The sequence below is a fragment of the Carcharodon carcharias genome, chromosome 19, assembly GCF_017639515.1.
Source record: "Carcharodon carcharias isolate sCarCar2 chromosome 19, sCarCar2.pri, whole genome shotgun sequence".
Taxonomy (NCBI): Eukaryota; Metazoa; Chordata; class Chondrichthyes; order Lamniformes; family Lamnidae; genus Carcharodon; species Carcharodon carcharias.
In genome coordinates this window covers 73375392-73396783 of record NC_054485.1, presented here as the reverse complement: position 1 = coordinate 73396783, position 21392 = coordinate 73375392, and the positions used below count along the sequence as shown (strand labels likewise).

Here is a 21392-nt window from a genome sequence, read left to right as displayed (position 1 = left end):
TGAAGAAGAGTCATACAGACTCAAAACATTAACTCTGTCTTTCTCTCCACAGATGCTGTTAGACTTGCTGAGTTTTTACAGCATTTTCTGTTTTTGCACATCTGCAGTATTTTGCTTTTATCTTAATTAACAATCTTGTTGTGCGGGGTCCCTTGCAGAAGAGCGACCATAAAGTGATAGAGTTGTTCATTAGGATGGAGAGTGAAGAAGTTTAATCCAAAACTAGGGTCTTGAATGTAAATAAAGGGAACTACGAGGGTATGAGGCGCGAATTGGCAATGATGGATTGGGAAACCTTACTGAAAGGGTTGATGGTGGATAGGCAATGGCTAATATTTAAGGACGTGTGCATGAATTACAACAATTATTCCTGTCTGGTGCAAAAATGAAACAGGAAAGGTGGATCAACCATGGCATACAAAAGAAATTAGGGATAGTATTAGATCCAAAGAGGAGACATATACAATTGCCAGAAAAAGCAGCAAGCCTGAGGATTCAACAAAAGTGGACGAAAAGATTGATCAAGAAGAGGAAAATGGAGTATGAGAGTAAACTTGCGAGGAACATAAAAACTGACTGCTAAAGCTTCTATAAATACATGAAGGGAAAAAGATGAGCGAAGACAAATGTAGGTCCATTACAGTCAAAAATGGGAGAAATTATAATGGGGAACAAAGAAATGGCAGAAGAATTGAACACATATTTTGGTTCTGTCTTCATGAAAGAGGACATAAATAATTTCCTGGAATTGTTGGGGAATCAAGGGGCTAATGAAAGGGAGGAATTGAAGAAAATCAGTATTAGTAAAAAAAAAATGATGCTCGAGTAATTAATGGGGTTAAAGGCTGAAAAATCCCCAGAGCCTGATAATCTACATCCCAAAGTACTGAAGGAAGTGGCCCTGGAAATATTGGATGCATTGGTGGTCATATTCCAAAATTCTATAGACTCTGAAGCAGTTACTACAGATTGGAGGGTGGCAAATGTAACCCCACTGTTTAAAAAAGGAGGGAGAGAAAAAACAGAGAATTACAGACCAGTTAGCCTAACATCAGTAGTGGGGAAAATGCTGGAATCTATTATAAAAGAAGTGGTAACAAAACACTTGGAAATTATTAACGGGATTAGACAAAGCCAGCATAGGTTTATGAAAGGGAGATCATGTTTAACTAATCTGGTGGAGTTTTTTGAGGATGTAACTCATAGACTAGATAAGGGAGAACCAGTGGATGTGGTGTATTTGAATTTCAAGAAGGCTTTTGATAAGGTCCCACATAAGAGGCTAGTGGACAAAATTAAAACGCATGGGATTGGGGGTTATATACTGGCATGGATTGAGAATTGGTTGACAGACCAGAAAACAGAGAGTGGGAATAAATGGGTCTTTTTCCAGATAGCAGGCAGTGACTAGTGGTGTACTGCAGGGATCAGTGCTTGGACCCCTACAATTCACGATATATATAAATGAGGGAACCAAATGCATTATTTCCAAGTTTGCTGACGACACAAAACTGGGTGGGGTTGGGAAGAGGATGCAAGGAGGCTTCAGGGCGATTTAGACAAGTGTGTGTGGGCAAACACATGGCAGATGCAGTATACCGTGGATAAATGTGAAGTTATACACTTTGGTGTAAAAAACAGAAAGGCAGAGTGTTATTTAAATGGCGATATATTGGGAAATGTGGATGTACAAAGGGATCTGGGTGTCCTTGTACACCAGTCAATGAAAGTAAACAGGAGGTGCAGCAAGCAATTAGGAAGGCAAATGGTATGTTGGCCTTCATTGCAAGAGGATTTGAATTCAGAAGTAGGGGTGTCTTACTGTAGTTATACAGGGCCTTGGTGTGACCACACCTGGAGTATTGGGTACAGTTTTTGTCTCCCTACCTGAGCAAGGATATACCTGCCATCGAGTGAGTGCAGAGAAGGTTCACTAGACTGATAACAGGGATGGCAAGACTGTGTCATATGATGAGAGATTGGTTTGACTGGGCCTGTATTCATTTTTGGATATTAGGGACTTCAAGGGGCATGGAGAGAAAGCGGGGATATGGCGTGGAGATAGAGGATCAGCCATGATCATATTGAATGGCGGAGCAGACTCGAAGGACCACATAGCCTACTGCTGTTCCTAGCTCCTATGTTTTTGCGATAGATTTCTAGATACCAATGATATCAAGGAATATGGTGATAGTGTGGGAAGATGGCACTGGGGTAGAAGATCAGCCATGATCGAGTTAAAGCACGGAGCAGGCTCGAAGGGCCGATTGGCCTACTGGGGGTGTAACTTCAACAGCTGGTATGGATCAGATCAATGCCAAGAGCACGAGATTCAATCTTCATTCCGGCTGGGGTGGATTCGGGATCAGCCTCTTTGCCATTCCTGTGGCAATGTGGGTTGGACTTGCCTTTGGGCAGAGAACTCAAGAAGAAGATGGTTGTTCTGGATTGTGGCTCTATTTGAGTCAGTGGGATTTAGGATGTTTGGGTTTTTGCTTGATGTGGGGATCCTCTATCAGTATCGAGTCTGTAGGTTGTTCCTCACTCCTGGAGTCTACTCACTTTTCTCCATCAGTTTCACTTCTCCTGACACCAGGGACTTTCCCACCTTTCACAGCTTCAGGAACCCAGACACAAAGACGACACTGACACCTGCAACTCTAACTAGTTACCACTTTAAATCAAATCAAACTTTCAGGCTGCCAGTTTACAGGGGAAAAAACATTCTGTACACAGCCTTGGGACTTAACCCCTTAGAAACGGAATCTAATACAACAGAATTATTATAAGTTATCAGCCGTGGCTTAGTTAGCATTCTCATCTCTGAGTCAGAAGTTTGTGGGTTCAACACTTAGGCTGACACACCAGTGCAGTACTGAGGGAGTGCTGCACTGTCAGAGGGACCATCTTTCAGATTCATCTGCCCTCTCAGGTGAATATAAAAGATCCCTTGACACTAGGTCATTGGAGACCAGGGCAGTTATCCGTGATTTCCTGGCCAATAAGGATCTCTCAGTCAACATCACCAATAACAAATCAACTGGTCAATATCGCATTGCTGTTTGTGGGAGCTTGCTGTGCACAAATTGCTGCCACGTTTCTTACATCGCAACAGTGACTACACTTCAAAAAAGCACTTTATTGGCTGTAAGGTGCTTTTGGATGCCTTGAGTTTGTGAAAGTTGATATAAAACTGCAATTCTTTCTTTCTTAGAGAAACATTTTGCTTCCTGTGAACTGGGAATTATAAACCATTGATGGAGAAAGTATACCAGCCCACAGTGACCTTGACCAATATATTGTGTACAGGACTCTTACTGTAGGCTCCTGAGTGTTTCAGTGAATAGAAACAGACCATGCCAAGAAACCCAGGTAGTTTGGGTGATACTAAACAAATGAATTTATTGTGAGTAATAGATCAATACAGAAGATTGATAAAATAGCGGACAAAGAACAACACAATATTCAGCTGACACCAAATGTTGAATCAAGCAAAATAACAAAGCATTTGAAAATGATTCAAGATCTTTCCCAGAACATGAAATGAATCTTGGAAGAGTGTAAGGTGAACATATCACACCATTATTACATAGAGATATGATGGGCTTAAGGAACTCAGGTATGTAGAGACTCACCCCTACTCCTTCACCATACTCAGGACAGTAGTCCTTCCAGACAGCTGACTACAAACATTACCCATGGTATTAGTCAAATGTCCATCATCTGAAGAGGATCTGTCTATATTTCACATCACCAACTAAAGCAGGGTCCAATTCTGCCCCATACCCACTCCTGAGAGCTGCCTCACTTTATTAACACACACATATATATATCAGGAGAAACTCTCTCAGAATACTACAGACAGAAGTTTCTTTAAAATCTCTGTACTTTAGTCCAGCTCCCAATTCCAATGGTCAGAAATGACACCGAACTTTAGTGACACAGGATGGAGCTTGTTTCCATCATACAAACACATGCAGAATTGATGAGATTGAGAGTGGTTTGCAGTTCAGTTACAGAGTGGGCAACGACACTGCAGTGATCTAGAAACTGTAGACCATGTGTGTCTATGGTGGTCAGTTTAGTTTTGGCACGGAGGCGACCGAGGTAAATCTAGATGGTATTTAATACTGACACCAGAGGGCAGTTGATCTTTGATGAGGTGAATAGTCACTGTCAGGTAGATTGTAAATAGAATGGGGGCTACAACACAGCCTTGCTTGACACCATTCTGGATTTTGAAGGCTTCTGTTTCAGATCTCCCACTCGAGCCAGTTGCAGTCATATCATCATGAAGCAATTGCAGGATTGTGATGAAGTTTCTTGAACATCCAAATCATTGGAACACAATCCACAGAGCCTCACGATTTACTGAGTTAAATGCTTTGATCACGTTGATGATGTAATGAAGAGTCCCTGATGTTCTCGACTTTTTTCTTGGATTTCTCTGGGAACAAAGACCATGTCAGAGGTTCCTCTGGAGAGGCTAAAGCCAAGTCAAAGTTCTAAGTGATGCCTGATTCACTCGATCCATGTGGGGGACTGATGTCTGCTGGACAGATCATCGACTTGTTCGATCGGTGAAGAACATCCACCCAGCACCAAGACATCACAAGGCCCAAAAGTCCAAGAGGAAGAAGATCAATGTCTCAGCTCTAAAACAGCCCGACTGAAGAAAGGAATTCCAGGTGCAGCTCACAACCAATCTGGAAATCTTCACACATCCAACTCAATTCCCGAACAGAGGGATCAAATAAAGTCAGCTGTACTAAACTCCTGTGTCCAGACCATTGGGTTCGAGCATCATCATCACCAGGACTGGCTCGACGAACATGACGCTCAAATATGTGACCTCCTGGAACATAAACGATCAACATTCATTGCCTGGCAGACCAGCCCAACGTCACAACTCAAGAAGGCATTTCAACAGCTCAAGGCTGACACCCAAAGACAAATCAGGAAAATAAAGGACGTGATGGGAAGAGAAAGCCTGAGCGATCCAACAATATGCGGATCATCATGACATGCAAATCTATTTTTGAAGTCACCAGGGCCATTTATAAACTGAGATCAAATGGACAAAATCCCCTTTGTTGGTGCTTCTCTTCTTAAGGATGACAATGCCATCTGTTAACGCTGGAAAGAACATTTTGAACAACTCCTCAACCATGAATCCACAGTGACAGTTGATACCCTCCAGTCTATCCCCCAGTGCTTGTGGTAGAATCCATGGCTAAGTCCCCATCAATGCGAGAGCTGCAACAAACAATCAAACAGATGAAAAACAACAAAGCCTGTGGCCCTGATGGTATTCCAGCTGAGGTCTTCAAAGCTGGTGGACTTCTGCTCACATCAGGACTCCGTGAACTCATCCTCTGGATTTGGGAGGAAAAGAACTTCAGGAATGTGACAGATGTAACTATCTTCATGGCATGATTTATCACCCTTCTTGGAAATTATTGAGATATTTCCGTCTTGCCCAGAACAGGGACAATCCTGACACATTCTCCTGATTCACCTACTTCCTGTGGCTGAGTAAATCCTCCCAGAGATGCAGTAACATCCCCTCCTCATATCTCCTTCTTTGTCTTGGCATTAATTTTTAACTGATTATGTCTGTATGAAACATCTTGGGACGTTTTACTATATTAAAGGCGCTGGAGAAATGCAAGTTGTTGTTGAAGGGTTGATGCCCTCATTCCCATCTCACATTCCCTCCAGTCCTCAAGGTACTGACCTGGGGTACAGACTGTGGATATTGATTGGCCTCTAGTGCTCTGTTCGAGTGGCCATTCAGCATGTGTAGACCCAGACAGTGAATGTTGTGAGACAATGGAGACTGTCACAGCCGAGACACATCCTGCCCTCCCCCTGACTTCCCAGCTGGGGTCACTGATGAGGAACGGGATTGCTGGCTGATTCTCCTCCTCCATAGACCAGAGATGCTGAGACTAATTGCAGTACCTCCATGACTACCCCAGAAATGGCTCCTCCCCCAGGTGCTCAGGTGTTAGGAAATAGAGACAGTTTGAGTAAGTTATATTTGTATTTGTGGGTGTTAGGAATGAGCTTTAGCATTAAAGTTTAAGTTTGATTTGTATTTCTGTATCAGTGTGTTAAGAAAGTTTAAATGAAGTTTTAGTTTCACTTTTAAAAGGTGCCTGCATTTCTAATGAAAGTTTTTTGACTTAAGCTAAGTTAAGCAAGCAAGAGTAGAAAAAAAAAGTGCTGTTGCTTAGCAATAGGGGTCCAGAGATGCAGGTCCCTCCCACAGACACACACACAGAAGAGAAACAGCAGTTTGTTTTGGAAGCTGTTGGACTTGAGTTGGTTTTGAAAAATAGCTGCCAGGAGAGATTGAAGCAAAAGGAACAGATAACCAGTCCCAAGCTAAAGAAAAACCCCAAAACTCCAGGGGAGTGGAACAGGACAAAGTTCCAAGCAGCGTCAAAGGAAGGGCAGGAACCTGGAAAAGGTCCTGTTAATGAAGTTAAGAGTGAAGGGCAAAGAGAAAGGCTCAGAGCTTCAGATTTAAAGAGATAACTGAAGGTCTGTAACTCTTTGCTATGGGCATGTGAAACAGTGGTGTACTGTTGACGGCTGACAGTGAGAAAGAGTGCATGGAACACAGCTTAAATGCATGTGATGACCCAGGGAAGAGGAACATCGAAAGGAGAGTTCGAGGTGGACCCTTGTGGAAGGTGCCTGAGAGAAAGCGTCAGTTTGGGAGAAGATTCCAAGTTGAGACCTTGGGGAGTGGAGATTGTAAAACCCTTGTGTGAAAGACGGAATTCAGTGAGACTCATGGTGTGACGAGCGTCTGCGGGGAGTTAAGGAGAGATCCATTGCATCTGGTTGAGGTGGCATCTGTCACGTGGTTTCAGAGCATGGTGTGTCTGACCACAGGGTGCCCATTGGTACATGGACTGTGTACTTACTGTGGACGTTAGAGTATAAGATAGCTTTTGTGTTATCCTCACAAATCTGTAAAGGTATAGTTGTGGGTGAAGGAGTATTGTAATATAGTTAATCTTTTCTTGTTGAATAAATGTTTTACTCTTTTGTTAAACGTTCATCAGCTGACTCCTGTGACTCTGTTCAATAGCTACTCTCCACGTATCTAAACAAACAAATAAAAGTTAGGATCTATCAAGCTGGGTTCCATTTTGGGATAATCTCAGCTGGGGATCATAACACTTGTGCTGGTAGATCAGAAGCTGAAGCCTTTCTAACCACTGAGTATCTGATTGCCTTCTTGGTCAGAGTGAGAGTCAGTGAGTGACTTGTACCTGACGCTGCACTGAAAGGATGCTGAGTTTATACAGGAGAGTCTATTGGTGATGTTTGGTGATCTGGTCAATGGTTAAATTGGCCTTCTTGAAACGATTGGACTGATGGTGGGAGAGGTTTGAGACGGACACTGTTGAGACGGACAGTGCTTTGAAACGACAGCTCCCCATGTGAGCACTGGAGGGTAAACAACACAGACAACTCTGTGTAATGGAAACAGGTGACCCAGCTCAAAGTCCACGTGGAGACATCTGTATATGGTGTGAGAGGAGGAGTAGGTGAAACAATCCTGGCACACGTCACACTGGAAGGGTTTGTCTCCTGTGTGAGTTCACAGATGTTCCAAGAGCTCTGACATCTGTGTGAAGGCTTTATTACACAACTCATACCGATAGGGTTTCTCCCATCTGAGTGTGTTGATGGACCAGGAGATACACTGACTGAAAATCTTGTCACATCTGAATGGTTTCTCTCCAGTGTGGATTCACTGGTGCTTCAGGAGATAAACTGACCGTGTTAAAGCCATGTCACAAACATTGCACTTGGTGAGTTTCTCCCCTCTGAATGCTCTGGTGTTCCAGGAGAGTGGAAGATGACATGAAAATTTCATCAACAAATCTCATACTTGAAGAATTACTTTCATGTGTGGATCCTCTTATGGAGCAGGAGAGTTGATGACTGCGAGAACGATTTGTCGCACACCTCACACATGAATGGTTTCTTTCCTGTGTGAATGCGTTGGTGTGTGTGGAGATTCGATGACTGTGTGAACGATTTCTCACACACCTCGCACATGAAGGGTTTCTCTCCTGTATGAATGCGTTGGTGTGCGTGAAGATTCGATGACTGCGAGAATGATTTGTCACACACCTCACACGAGAATGGTTTCTCTCCTGTATGAATGTGTTGGTGTGCGCGGAGGTTCGATGACAGTGAAAATGATTTATCACACACCTCGCACATGAATGGTTTCTCTCCAGTGTGAACATGTTGGTGCACACGGAAGGTCGTTAAGTGCGAGAATGATTTGTTGCACACCTGACATGTGAATGGTTTCTCCCCAGTGTGAATGCGCTGGTGTGCACGGAAGTTTGTTAAGTCTGAGAATGATTTGTCACATACCTCACATGTGAAAGGTTTCTCCCCAGTGTGAATGCGTTGGTGAACGCGGAGGCTCCATGACTCCGAGAATGATTTGTCACACACCTCGCACGTGAATGGTTTTTCACCTGTGTGAATGCGTTGGTGTTTCACCAACGTTGATGACCGTGCAAAGCCCTTGTTACACACCTCACACTTAAATGGTTTCTCCCCTGTGTGAATGCGTCGGTGTTTCACGAGTGTGGATGACTGCGTGAACGCTCGGTCACACACCTCACACTTGAAGGGTTTCTCTCCTGTGTGAATCAACCGGTGTCTCAGGAAGCTCGTAGAAGTCACAAAACGTTTTCTGCACACCCCACACTTGAAGGGCTTCTCTTCCATGTTGCTGCCCTTCTATTAAAAGTAGTTGTGTCTGATGCACCTTGTGTGTTAGGAGATCGTTTGAGCCTGTGGAGCCCTCCTCTCACACCTCACACTTGAACAGCCTCTCACCTGTAGGAATGAGTCACTGGTTCATGAGGCTTGATGAATGATTGAAGCTCTCACCACACTTGGAGCCACTCACACTTCTTTCCAGCCTGACCCTGACCGATCACCCACAGCCGAACCTTCGGAAAGGTTGGTTCTGATGGAAGGTTCCACACCACTGACCAGTTTCAAATCTGATGATATGTCAAAGCTCCCCTGACCCGACTGAATTCCAGATGATGGTTTCACTGTCCAACCTTCTCTGTGTTGAGCAATGCTGTGAAGGGACTGGATGTCTTCCCACAGTTGTGCAGTTGTTCCTTGGGTAATGGTCAGGATCTATCTGTGATGTCTATTCTCTCTGTATTCTCTGGTGTAGTACAGTGCAATCCTTCTGTAAAACAGGAAAAGGAAACATGATTTCCTCCAATTCCTGTAAGAGTAATGGCTTAATGGTTAAATTAATGAGATCATGATGATATTAATGATGTAACTGTGACATCAATAGTCAGATGACCAAGAGGCTCCAAGAGAGCTCGGTACAGAATAGTCTGTATCCTGAATACCAGGTGCTTACCCTGAGGTCTTTGTAAATAATTCTGAATAAACTGTTTGAAGTTAAACTACATCAATTATCTCAAATCTGTCATAGGGAAGCAAAGCTTCATCAAGGTACGGTAAGACCAGAGAGTATGGAAACAGTAAAAGCTCACTGAAGCTCAGCAATCACATCAAAACAACTCCCTATCCTCCTTTGTTGAAGGGACTGACTGCTCAGTTAGAGACTGTTCCACAGTGAGTGCCAGTCTGCTATTCCCATGTGTGGGGATCAGATACAAGTCCTTTCTTTTTCCACACTTGACTGTCACACACCCTCTGTTTCCAGCAGGGTCACTGGACAGTGACCAGGAGCAGACAACGTGGCTATTTTCTTTCCTCCACCCAGTCCCCCATCTTCCCAGGCACCGTGAGGACAATGGAAAAGACAGCCGGGTGGAGTGTAAAACGGACTGTCAATTCACTATGAGCTCATTGTGCTGGTGAAGATCAGTTTTACCCTTAGAGTATGTGTTCAATATAAAAATACTCAGGACAAATTCAATGGAGATTTGGAAATTTCTCGCCTTGTTTTCAAAATTATTTGAATAAAACACACTGGGCAGGAAGTGCTAGAAGCTAAGGAAAATATTAATTCAGTGTAGCTGATTGACGGGTTCTGGTTTATCCTGGGAAATTAGATACACTGCACTCGCTCAGACTGCACATCCCAAATTCAGCTATCAGCCACAGCACTGGGCAAAACTATCCAGGATGTTGGGAAAGGCTGAGGCCTTCAGGTAAAATCTTTAGAGAAGGCATTAAAAGACATTTCAATAAATGTGTCTCCAGGTACAGCAACCGAATTGCTATGGTGCTGGATTAACCATGCAGAGATTGTGAGTTCAAATCAAACCATGGAAAATTACACACATAGAAACAGGCCATTCAGCCCATTTGGTCCATGCTGGTGTTTATGCTTCACACAAGACTCCTCTCACCCCTCCTCACCCCAGCTCCCAACACACACACACAGAACTCAACAATAGGAAATCAGTAAGAATCCTCAGACACTCTGCACCTCCCAGATAATTACACCTCACCTTCTCCTATTCAGTAATGACCCATCAACAAAACTCAGCCTGTAAATCAGAAAGGAAAAGCTTCCAATAAACACACTCAATATCCAACACACAGCTCCAGTCAAACAGTTCAGCACAAAGCACCAAGTAAACAGCTCTCAGCTGGATCTTCTCACACAGCATAAGGGGCATTTCCACACCTGATTCCCCACAGGATAGTCAGACTGCCTGAACATTAGTGTGGATATTATGTGATGTAATTATTATAAATTCTGTTCCTTCACTCACCATCTCCTCACTTGGTTTTCAGTCCCTACAGGAAGTGAACCAGCTGTGGAAGAGGAAGAGGAGGGAATGGGCAGAGTGGGTGAGTTCTCTGATTGACGTCTCTCACAGCCAATCCAAATATTTCTGGAGTAACATGAGTTTCCTGAAGCTTGGGAAACTGACCAGTGAAACAGAGGTGACTTTGAGCAGCAGATCAGGTGGGGATTTAAACTTGTCATTGTCCCATCTGAATAAAACCTCACTTATTGCAGCTGCTGTCTCAGTTTCCCTGGTAAATGTTTGACAGAGATTTCTAGTGTGGGAATAGCATTCTTCATCCTCAGAGGCTTTCAAACTGACAACATCAGTGTGGGATGTGTAGCCTCGGATGTGTTTGACAGCAGATCAGAAGAGGGAGACCCACAGCATCCAAAGCAGCGATGGCATTCAGTACAGCGAGGGGGGCATGGGAGAGAGGGGCATGAGAAGTTGAGGGGCAGGGAAGGGAGGGGTACAGGAGGTTGAGGGGCACGGGATGGTGAGAGGCATGAAAGACGGGGCATGGGAGGGAATAAGAGAGTGGGAGAGTAAAGTGAGTCAATCTTTGGGAGTGTGTGGGAGTGACTCTGACTTCTCTCCATTTACCCCCAAATTCTTAATTTTATAATTCATTTTAAAGATTTCTAGTGTGTCACCCCTCAGCCTTCACTTTTCTAGGGAAAAGAGTGTCAGCCTATTTAGTCTTTCCTGATAGTTACAGTCTCTCATTTGGAGGGGGGATGGGGGGTGAATGAGAGGGGGTGAAGGAGTGGGGATGGGGCGTGAAGGAGGGGGGATGAGGCGTGAAGGGGGATGGGGGGGGGTGAAGGGTGGTTGGCCTTGAAGGAAGGGGGATGGGGAGTGGTGAAGAAGGGAGGATGGGGGAGTGAAGGAGGGGAGTGAAGGGGTACGGTGGGTTAAATGGCTGTGATCCTGGTTCCTTCTGCCTGGGGCTGGGATTTACAGATTTTATTAATTTAATTTAAATTCTACCAGCTGCCATAGTGGAATTTGAACCCATGGCCCCAGGTGATTAGTTTGTGTGTCTGGATTACTAGTCCAGTGATATTACCACTATGCCAATTGCAGCTCCACCCATGTGACAGCTGCTTGGGCTCGTATTTTCTCAGATTCGAACTCCTGAACGTTGGGCGCCAACTGCCGCTGTGCGAGTGAGAAGATCAACTGTCATCAGGTGCCGTGGGTTGGGTCTCCCGTGATTCCATACTGCCACTCCTCAATGCGCAGGCACACAGCCACGAGCATAGGTAATGTAGTTCCCAGTCAGTATACACCTGTCTCTACTGCACTGTTAAAGTCACACCCCCTTGTCTGCGATTGGCTGCAGAGTGATTGACAGATAGAATATGGGTGGGATTGCAATGATTTCGATTCCTGATTGGCTGTGACAGATGTCAATCTGAGAGGCCAACCACTCTGCTCATTCTCTCCTCTTGCCCTTCCACAGCTGGTTCACTGAAAAGTGTGGTGAGAGCTTCAATCATTCATTGAGCCTTATGAATCACTGGCTCATTCCTACAGGTGAGAGGCTGTTCAAGTGTGGGATGTAAAAAGAGGACTCCACGAACTGGCCTTGGGAGCCAAGGTGAATCGTGGGTAGAGCGAGGCCGTGTTCTTTGGGAACTGGGCTGACCGATCCTTTGTCCCCTTCACCGTCAGGCCTGACGGCCTGAAGGTGCTGGGGATATGGTTCGGAGGGACCGGGACATTCGTTAGAAACTGGAAGGAGCGAGTGTCTATGGTGAAAAGAAAACTGGGCATGTGGGAGCGACGCTCCCTCTCCATTGCGGGTAAGAACCTGGTCATCAGGTGTGAGGCACTCTCGCTGTTGCTGTACGTGGTGCAGGTCTGGCCCATTCCACACTCCTGTGTGGTGGCGATCACCCGAGCCATCTTCCGCTTTATCTGGAGGTCGAAAATGGATTGTGTGTGCAGGGAAACGATGTACAAGCCTCTAGATAAAGGGGGAAAAAACGTGCCCAAAATCGCCCTCATACTGATGGCCACCTATGTGTGCGGCTGCATCAAGCTGTGCGTAGACCCTCGGTATGCAAACACCAAGTGTCACTGTGTGCTGAGGTTCTACCTATCCCCGGTGTTACGAAGGATGGGTCTGGCCATGCTGCCGCGGAACGCTCCAAATAGTTGGACCGTGCCATACCACCTGTCCCTCGTGGGAAAATTTATGCAGAGAAACACCTTTGACCACAAGTCCATCAGGCAGTGGTCGGCACATAACGCCTTAGAGGGCCTGAGGGAAAAGGAGAGGGTGGATCCTGTGGGATGGTTCCCTGAGCAGACTGTCAAAGTCATTTGGCAGAATGCCTCATCACCAGAACTTTCCAACAAGTTTCGGGCAGACCAAAGAGCGTCTTTCACCAAGTTGATGATCCTCCAGCTGCAGTTGATGTTTGTCTCGGTGTGCATCCCTTGGAACAGCCCGTAGAGCACAGAGTCCTGTGTCACAGAACTGCTCGGGATGAACCTCGACAAAAACCACTGCATCTGTCTTCAGACTTTCTTTGCAAAGGCACAATCCACAAGGAGGTGAACAACGGTCTCTTCCCCACCACATCCACCTTGAGGGAAACGTGCAGAGGGGGTGAGACTCCTGGCGTGTAGGAAGGATCTGACAGGGAGGGCCTTTCTCACCACCAGCCAAGCTATGTCTTGGTGCTTGTTGGAAAGTTCTGGTGATGAGGCATTCTGCCAAATGACTTTGACAGTCTGCTTGGGGAACCATCCCAAAGGATCCACCCTCTCCTTTTCCCTCAGGGCCTTTAAGACGTTACGTGCCGACCACTGCCTGATGGACTTGTGGTCAAAGTTGTTTCTCTACATACATTTTTCCACGAGGGACAGGTGGTACGGCACGGTCCAACTACTTGGAGCGTTCCGCGGCAGCGTGGCCAGACCCATCCTTTGCAACACCGGGGCAGGTAGAACCTCAGCATTTAGTGACACTTGGTGTTTGCGTACCAAGGATCTACACACCGCTTGATGCAGCTGCACACAAAGGTGGCCATCAGTATGAGTGCGATGTTGGGCACGTTTTTTCCCCCTTTATCTCGAGGCTTGTACATCGTGTCCCTGCGGACACAATCCATTTTCGACCTCCGGATAAAGCGGAAGATGGCTCGGGTGATCGCCATCACACAGGAGTGTGGAATGGGCCAGACCTGCGCCACGTACAGCAACAGCGACAGTGCCTCACACCTGATGACCAGGTTCTTACCTGCAATGGAGAGGGAGCGTCGCTCCTACAAGCCCAGTTTCCTTTTCACCATAGACACTCGCTCCTTCCAGTTTCTAACGCGTGCCCTGGTCCCTCCGAACCACATCCCCAGCACCTTCAGGCCATCAGCCCTGACAGTGAAGGGGACAAAGGATCGGTCAGCCCAGTTCCCAAAGAACATGGCCTCGCTCTTCCCAGGATTTACCTTGGCTCCCGAGGCCAGTTCGAACTGGTCACAGATGTGGATCAGTCTGTGCACCGACAGCGGATCCGAGCAGAAGACGGCAACATCGTCCATGTACAGGGAGGCTTTGACCTGAGGGCCTCCACTGCCTGGGATCGACACTCCTCTTATGCCCGGATCCTTCCAAATGGACTCAGCAAAGGGTTCTATACAACACACAAACAGGACAGGCGAGAGAGGGCAGCCCTGCCTGACTCCAGATTTAATAGGAAAGCTATCTGATTCCCACCCATTGATTGAGACTGCGCTACTGATGTTAGTGTAGAGCAGTTGGATCCAATTGCGAGTTCCCTCCCCAAACCCCATTTTGGAGAGCACATCCACCATGTAGGTGTGCAATATTCTGTCAAAGGCCTTCTCCTGATCCAGGCTGATGAGGCAGGTATCCACACCCCTGTCCTGCACATAGGTAATCGTATCCCTGAGCAGCGTGAGGCTGTCAGAGATCTTCCTGCCCTGCACAGTGCAGTTCTGGTCAGGGTGGATCACCAATTCCAGAGCGGATTTGACACGATTGGCGATGGCCTTGGACAGAATCTTATAGTCCACATTCAACAGTGAAATGGGTCGCCAATTTCTAATTTCCTCCCTTACCCTCTTGTGCTTGTATATGAAGGTGATAATGCCTTTCCTCATGGATTCTGACATACTGCCGGCCAGGAGCATACTCTCGTACACTTCTAGCAGGTCCGGGCCGATCCAATCCCACAGAGCCGAATACAACTCTGCCGCCAAGCTGCCGCTTCTGGGAGTTTTACTCTTTTCAAAGGACTCAAGGTCCTTAGTCAGTTCGTCAGGAGTTAGTGCTTTGTCCAGGCTCTCCCGTGTACTGTCATCTAAGACCGCCATGATAGAGGATAGGAAGGACTGGGAGGCTGTGCTGTCTGTGGGCTTCACATCATACAATCCGGTATAAAAGGATTTGCTGATCCTCAAAATGTAGGACTGTGATGACTTTACTGAGCCTTCTTCTTCCTTCAGGCTGCTGATCACAGAGCTCTCTCTGAGTAACTTTTGGAAGAAGAAACGTGAGCACGTCTCATCCTGCTCCACGGAGCGGACTCTGGAACGGAAGATGATCTTGGAGGCCTCCGAGGCAAAGAGAGAGGCTTGATGGCTCTTCACCTCTTGGAGTTCCTCCTTGACATCGACCCCCATCGACTGCAGCCAGAGCAGATTCTGCATGTTTTTCTGGAGTCGGGACATTTCCCTCTGTTCCTTTCTAGCTTTCTGGACGCCTTTGAGGATGAAAAACCTCTTGATGTTTCCCTTGATCGCTTCCCACCAGTGTGTCAGTGACACAAAGTGGGATTTCACGGTTCTCCAACCTTTGTAATCCCTCTTGAGCTCCTCAATGTTCTCTGGGGTCAGCAGTTTCACGTTTAGCTTCCATGCCCCCCTGCCAACCCTCTGGTCTTCCTCTAAGTGATAGTCATCCAGTAGGAGGCAGTGGTCAGAGAAGAACACCGGCTTGACGTCGGTGGATCTGACTGTGAATGCACGGGACACAAACAGGAAGTCTATCCTGGAACGGACGGACCCGTCAGGCCGCGACCAGGTGTATCTACGCTGCACTCCATCTGCAGGGTTGCTGAAGACGTCGTGCAGCTTGGCATCCTTTACTGTTTCCATCAGGGATCTGGACCTAGCGTCCAATCAGCTGTCGGCCCTGCTGGATCGTCCAGCCGCATCGATGATGCAGTTTGAAGTCACCGCCCAGAATGACCGGCCTGGAGGTCGCCAGCAGCAGTGGGAGCTGCTTAAAAACCTCCAGCTGCTCGGCACCTTGTGCCGGGGCTTACATGTTAATTACCCGGAGTGGAGTGTTCTTGTACATTACGTCTGCCACGAGGAGGCGCCCGCCCAACACCTCCTTAACCTGGGAGACGGTGAAGCTGCCTCCCCGCAGCAGAAAACCCAGGCCGGAGGAACGAGAGTCGTTTCCTCCCGACCAGATCGATGGCCTGTGGGACCACCATCGTGACCATTGCCTGTAGGAGCTGAGGTGCGGTATCGCACACTCCTGCAGAAACAACAGGTCAGCTTTGACCTTGGCAAGGTAGTCCAAGGTCACACATCGCGTAGTAGATTTAATGTTACGCACATTTATGGATACAATCTTTACACCCATTTTAAAGCATTTTGTTGCTTACCAAACCTGTTGTCTTTGAGAGTTCCAGACCTTTAGTCTGATCCTGCATACCCATAGTGTGCTCAAATTGCTTCACTTTGGATGGGCTGAGGAAACTGCCCTGAACCTCCCCATTGGCGGTGTTCTGCTCGGGTGGCATCTGGGGGTCCGTGCAGAGAGCGGGGTTTGAAATGTCTTTTGTTGGAGTAGCTTCTCCAATCCTCTCCCCCTCTGGGGCGTTGCTACTCCCAGCTTCCCGGAGCTGGGGTGCGCTGAGCACCTCACTGTTCCCAGATTCCTGGGCCAGGGGTGCACTGGCCTCTTTGGGTTGTGGGCAAAGTTGGGGTGCGCTGGTCTCCTCATTGTCTCCAATGTTCTGGAGCTCGGGTGTCTCGTCCTCCAACTCCCTAGCGTTTTGCCGCTTCTTCTGTTGGCGCCGCCCTGGCACTTCTTCATCCGAATAGCTGCTGCCCTTGTTATCTGTGTCGGATGGGAGACGCCTCTTGCCACTGATCTGGGAAGTGGCTTGGTCCCTTCTTAGCCCCTTCTTCCTTTTGGCTCTCTTCACCAGCTGCCACTCCCCCTGATTTTCAACTGCTTCCTCCTCCACCATTGATTTGCTCTCCTGAGGAGTGGGAGGTTCAGTGGGCAGTGCTGTTGATTGGCTGTCTGCTGCCTCAATCTTTTCCCCCACCTTGTCTCTCTCTGTGTCTTCCTTTGTCCCATTGTGCTCATTGGAGGCCCTGGTGGTTGAAGGGTTGCAAGTGTCCTTGGTAGTAGTGACACTGACCATTTCATCTGTTTCCCCCTCATTGGCTTTGGCTGCCTGTGCATAAGTGAGGCAGCGTTTAGGGCAGGTCCTGTAGAGGTGGTCTGCCTCACCACACAGGTTGCAGCACTTAATCTGTTTGCAGTCCTTTGTCTTGTGCCCTTCCTGTTTGCAGTTCTTGTAGAGGGCGATGCTGCAGTTGGCAGCCACATGACCAGACTTGCCGCATGAGCGACAAAGTTTGGGTTGCCCAGCGTAGACAAGGTAGCCACGGCTTCCCCCGGCAGCGAAGCTGGAAGGAGGGTGGAAGATGGCTCCCTTACCGTCGGTCTTGAACGTGACCTTGACCTGGCGTTTACATGTCCAAATCCCGAATGCGTCTCTAACCTCGGTGCAGCTCTCAAACTTGTCGAAGTACCTGGTGAGGAAGGTGAACACGTCGGCGAGAGGGACGTAGGGGTTGTAGAGATGCACCGTCACGACCCGATCCCATTGCAACGGCAGAGCAAAGAGTGGCTCCACCGTCAGGATCTTCATCTCCGGCTGGTATCTCTTCTCCTTGAACACCTTCAGGAACTTGACGCAAGCTGCCACATGCTTGAAAGTCAAATTGAAACATCCAGCGCCGGGGAAGTCTTGCAGGGAGTAGATCTCCTCCGCTTCAAATCCACACGCCTTCAACAGGATCTGCTTGATGAGGAAAGCTCGATCCATTGGTGCTCCTCCTTCGCTGTCCTTCACCATGACCCAGATGGTGTTAGGAACCACATGGTATAGGGCTCGACTGGTTATAGCCATCGTTTCACGACACTTGATCTTAGCCAAAAGACCAAGAAGCGAGAAAAGTCTCACAAAGTTTAAAGACACACACAGACTCACACAATCTCTCTTCGGAGATACTCACTCTCACTATGTCATAAATACAGTTAAATCACCTTTTCAGTTGAAGAGAAAGTTGAAAACAATCACCGTCAGCAGCCTACCCATCCCCGGGGGAAATGGAGGCAGCCAGTGGGTGAGGTGGCAGGGGGAATCTCCTGGCCTGACACTTGAAACCACATTCTGTCTGGGTAAAATCCTTCACCAATCAGCAACTTGCTTTTTGTGACTCGAAAACCAGGTACAGGACAGTCCAAGTGAATCCACCTGTGTCTGGCCGGGGTTGGGGAGGAGAAGTGAAGAGATAAACTCCTTGTCATGTGGCAGTATAATGGCTGCTACCATTCATACAATTAAACACAAAAGCAACAGACTGCAGGAGTTGGAAATAAGCACAGAAAAATGCCTGGGTGTAACTCAGCAGCTCTGGCAGAAAGCTAAGAGTGAATGTTTCAGGCCGGCGACATTACACCAGGTTTGGGAAAAGTTCGACACTTGAGAAGTTTTAACACAAGGGAAGGAACAGAGCGGAAGGGAGGGTCTGTGATAAAATGGGGAACAGGAGGGACCAAATGCTGGAATGTGCCTTTGCAAAGCAGGGGTCTGGAGAGAGATGCAGTGGTTTTTGTCGAGGTTCATCCCGAGCAGCTCTGTGACGCAGGACTCTGTGCTCTGCGGGCTGTTCCCAGGGACACACAACGAGACAAACATCAACTGCAGCTCCATTTAGGCTGGAAACTGTAATACGTCTGTTTTCAAAATATATACCTAATTGATAAAATATGTTAAAGATGCTTTACATGACGGTTCCAATTTGACATCACATAAAGTGCAACACAATTTAATTTCTCTTAATGCAGCAAGTGGCACTCTGAGGTGCTTGAATACGCTCAGAAACAGGTATTTTACAATTCTCATTTCATATCAAACATTCTCTAGCATGCTGTTCGGGGAAAAGAAATGACAGAACAGATCACGGTGCGAGGGAAAATGCACATATTCCTTCAAGGCCACACACTGAGCTGCTGCACTGAGGCTGGTCCCACTCACCTGTACAGGTACATTTTATCCTGCACCTACCCATCCCCCTCTCACCGTGTGAACCGGCTGCTGCTGGCTCTGAGAGCCCTGGTGACACCAGGTAGTTGCAGCGTGAGCTGTTGGACCTGGGGAGCCTCATCCATCACAAGTACTTTCTCCTGTGCTCCCCCTCACTCACTGTGTGAACCAGCTGTCAATATTAACCTCCAAGAGGAAATTGGATAAAATACTTAATCGCGAGAGATAATTACAGGAAGGAAAAAGGAAAAGATGATTTCAGGAACTGATTTGGCACTGGGAGTGAAAAGCTTGAAGTCATTTTAGAAGCAGCTGGTTGTTGCAAACTTTTGCCTTTAGGTGAATGAATTTAAAAGGGTCAAAACCTCTCTTTCTCACTCATATCTGTTTCTCTATCTTGCTATTAAAGTGATACAATGCCACCCTCTGCTGGCGGCTGGGCGCTATTACATAAGCGGATGAGAAATCATCACAAGGGATCATTAACGGGGAGAAAGAAGGAAAAGTTCAACAACAGCATCAGTCAAAAACTAACGGTTAAAAAAAGAATGTTAAAAACCATAAAATCCGTGCTTTGTAGCTCGCTTGACACAGATGGTGCCAGCGCTGCTAAGTATTTCTAGCACGTTGTGCTTTCGCTCCCAGAGTTTGGGGTGTCTCCCTTGCCTCTGCTCCACTTTACGACTTGAGCCTGTGCTGTTTGGGGGTCAGGCAGCTTTAAAAGCATCCGCAGTGCGGGAAAAAACACAAGGGTAGAGGGTAAGGTCGCTTTTCCCCCTCTGCTGCGCGATTTAAGAAACGACACCTAAGAGCTCTGTTATTTGACTCAAATCAGGGGAGAGCGCGAACGCAGTCCCCCACTACCACAAATTTTGCAGTCGAGTATCCCGCATTTGGGGACATCGCAGGCGTCAGCACATTTGAAGTGCAATGGGCTCGCCTCGTCCTGGGAGAACTTTATTTTTTGCAAAAATATACTTTGTTCATAAAATATCTTCAACCACATTCCAAACCATTTCAAAATCATCATCACAAAAGTACAATCGGGTTCAACTTTTACAACATGAATCACAAGGTGCATCAGTACAAACAATGAATATTACAATCATTTGCAGACATTCATTTTGAGCTGTCCATCCCAAGGGGCTCTACAGTTCCCAGCCCCTCAGTGCACTGTGGCAAAAAGGTCTTAGGCAGCGACCCTTCCCCATTGCGCCTTTGTGGTGGCTGCCCCAAGCTTTAGTGTGTCCCTCAGCACGTAGTCCTGGACCTTGGAATGTGCCAGTCTGCAACACTCGGTCGGGGACAACTCTTTGTGCTGGAAGACCAACAAGTTTCGGGCAGACCAAAGAGCATCTTTCACCGAGTTGATGATCCTCCAGCTGCAGTTGATGTTTGTCTCAGTGTGTGTACTGGGAACAGCCCGTAGAGCACAGGGTCCTGTGTCACAGAACTGCTTGGGATGAACCTCGACAGAAACCACTGCATCTCTCTCCAGACCTTCTTTGCAAAGGCACAATCCACAAGGAGGTGAACAATGGTCTCTTCCCCACCACATCCACCTTGAGGGAAACGTGCAGAGGGGGTGAGACTCCTGGCATGTTGGAAGGATCTGACAGGGAGGGCCTTTCTCACCACCAGCCAAGCTACGTCTTGGTGCTTGTTGGAAAGTTCTGGCAATGAGGCATTCTGCCAAATGACTTTGACAGTCTGCTCGGGGAACCATCCCACAGGATCCACCCTCTCCTTTTCCCACAGGGCCTTTAAGACGTTACGTGCCGACCACTGCCTAATGGACTTGTGGTCAAAGGTGTTTCTCTGCGTAAATTTTTCCACGAGGGACAGGTGGTATGGCATGGTCCAACTACTTGGAGCGTTCCGCAGTAGCGTGGCCAGACCCATCCTTCGTAACACTAGGGACAGGTAGAACCTCAGCATTTAGTGACACTTGGTGTTTGTGTACCGAGGGTCTACGCACCGCTTGATGCAGCCACACACAAAGGTCGCTCAGTATTAGGGCGATGTTGGGCACGTTTTTTTCCCCCTTATCTAGAGGCTTGTACATCGCATCCCTGCGGACACGATCCATTTTTGACCTCCAGATAATGCGGAAGATGGCTTGGGTGATCGCCACCACACCGAGAGTGCCCCACACCTGATGACTCAGCAAAGGGTTCTGTACAAAACACAAACAGGACAGGGGAGAGAGGGCAGCCCTGCCTGACTCCAGATTTAATAGGAAAGCTATCTGATTCCCACCCATTGAT

The 21392-nt window shown here is 47.3% G+C and overlaps 1 protein-coding gene and 1 pseudogene across 1 annotated transcript; both read right to left on the bottom strand.

Moving 5' to 3' along the window:
* Positions 1-7076: 7076 nt before the first annotated feature.
* On the bottom strand, positions 7077-10810 carry LOC121291695 (zinc finger protein 93-like). Its single transcript, XM_041213184.1, has 2 exons — positions 10770-10810; positions 7077-9256 (listed from the first exon to the last, which is right to left on the bottom strand). The coding sequence occupies exon 2, from the start codon at positions 8773-8775 to the stop codon at positions 7930-7932; it is 846 nt and encodes a 281-aa protein (XP_041069118.1). The 5' UTR covers positions 8776-9256; positions 10770-10810; the 3' UTR covers positions 7077-7929.
* Positions 10811-19957: 9147 nt separating this feature from the next.
* Positions 19958-20131, bottom strand: LOC121292070 (annotated as a pseudogene).
* Between the last annotated feature and the right edge of the window lie 1261 nt (positions 20132-21392).

What these genes read in the sequence shown, in the direction of transcription:
- LOC121291695 (XM_041213184.1), bottom strand. Translation starts at nt 8,775, where the DNA reads ATGGAAGAGAAGCCCTTCAAGTGTGGGGTGTGCAGAAAACGTTTTGTG.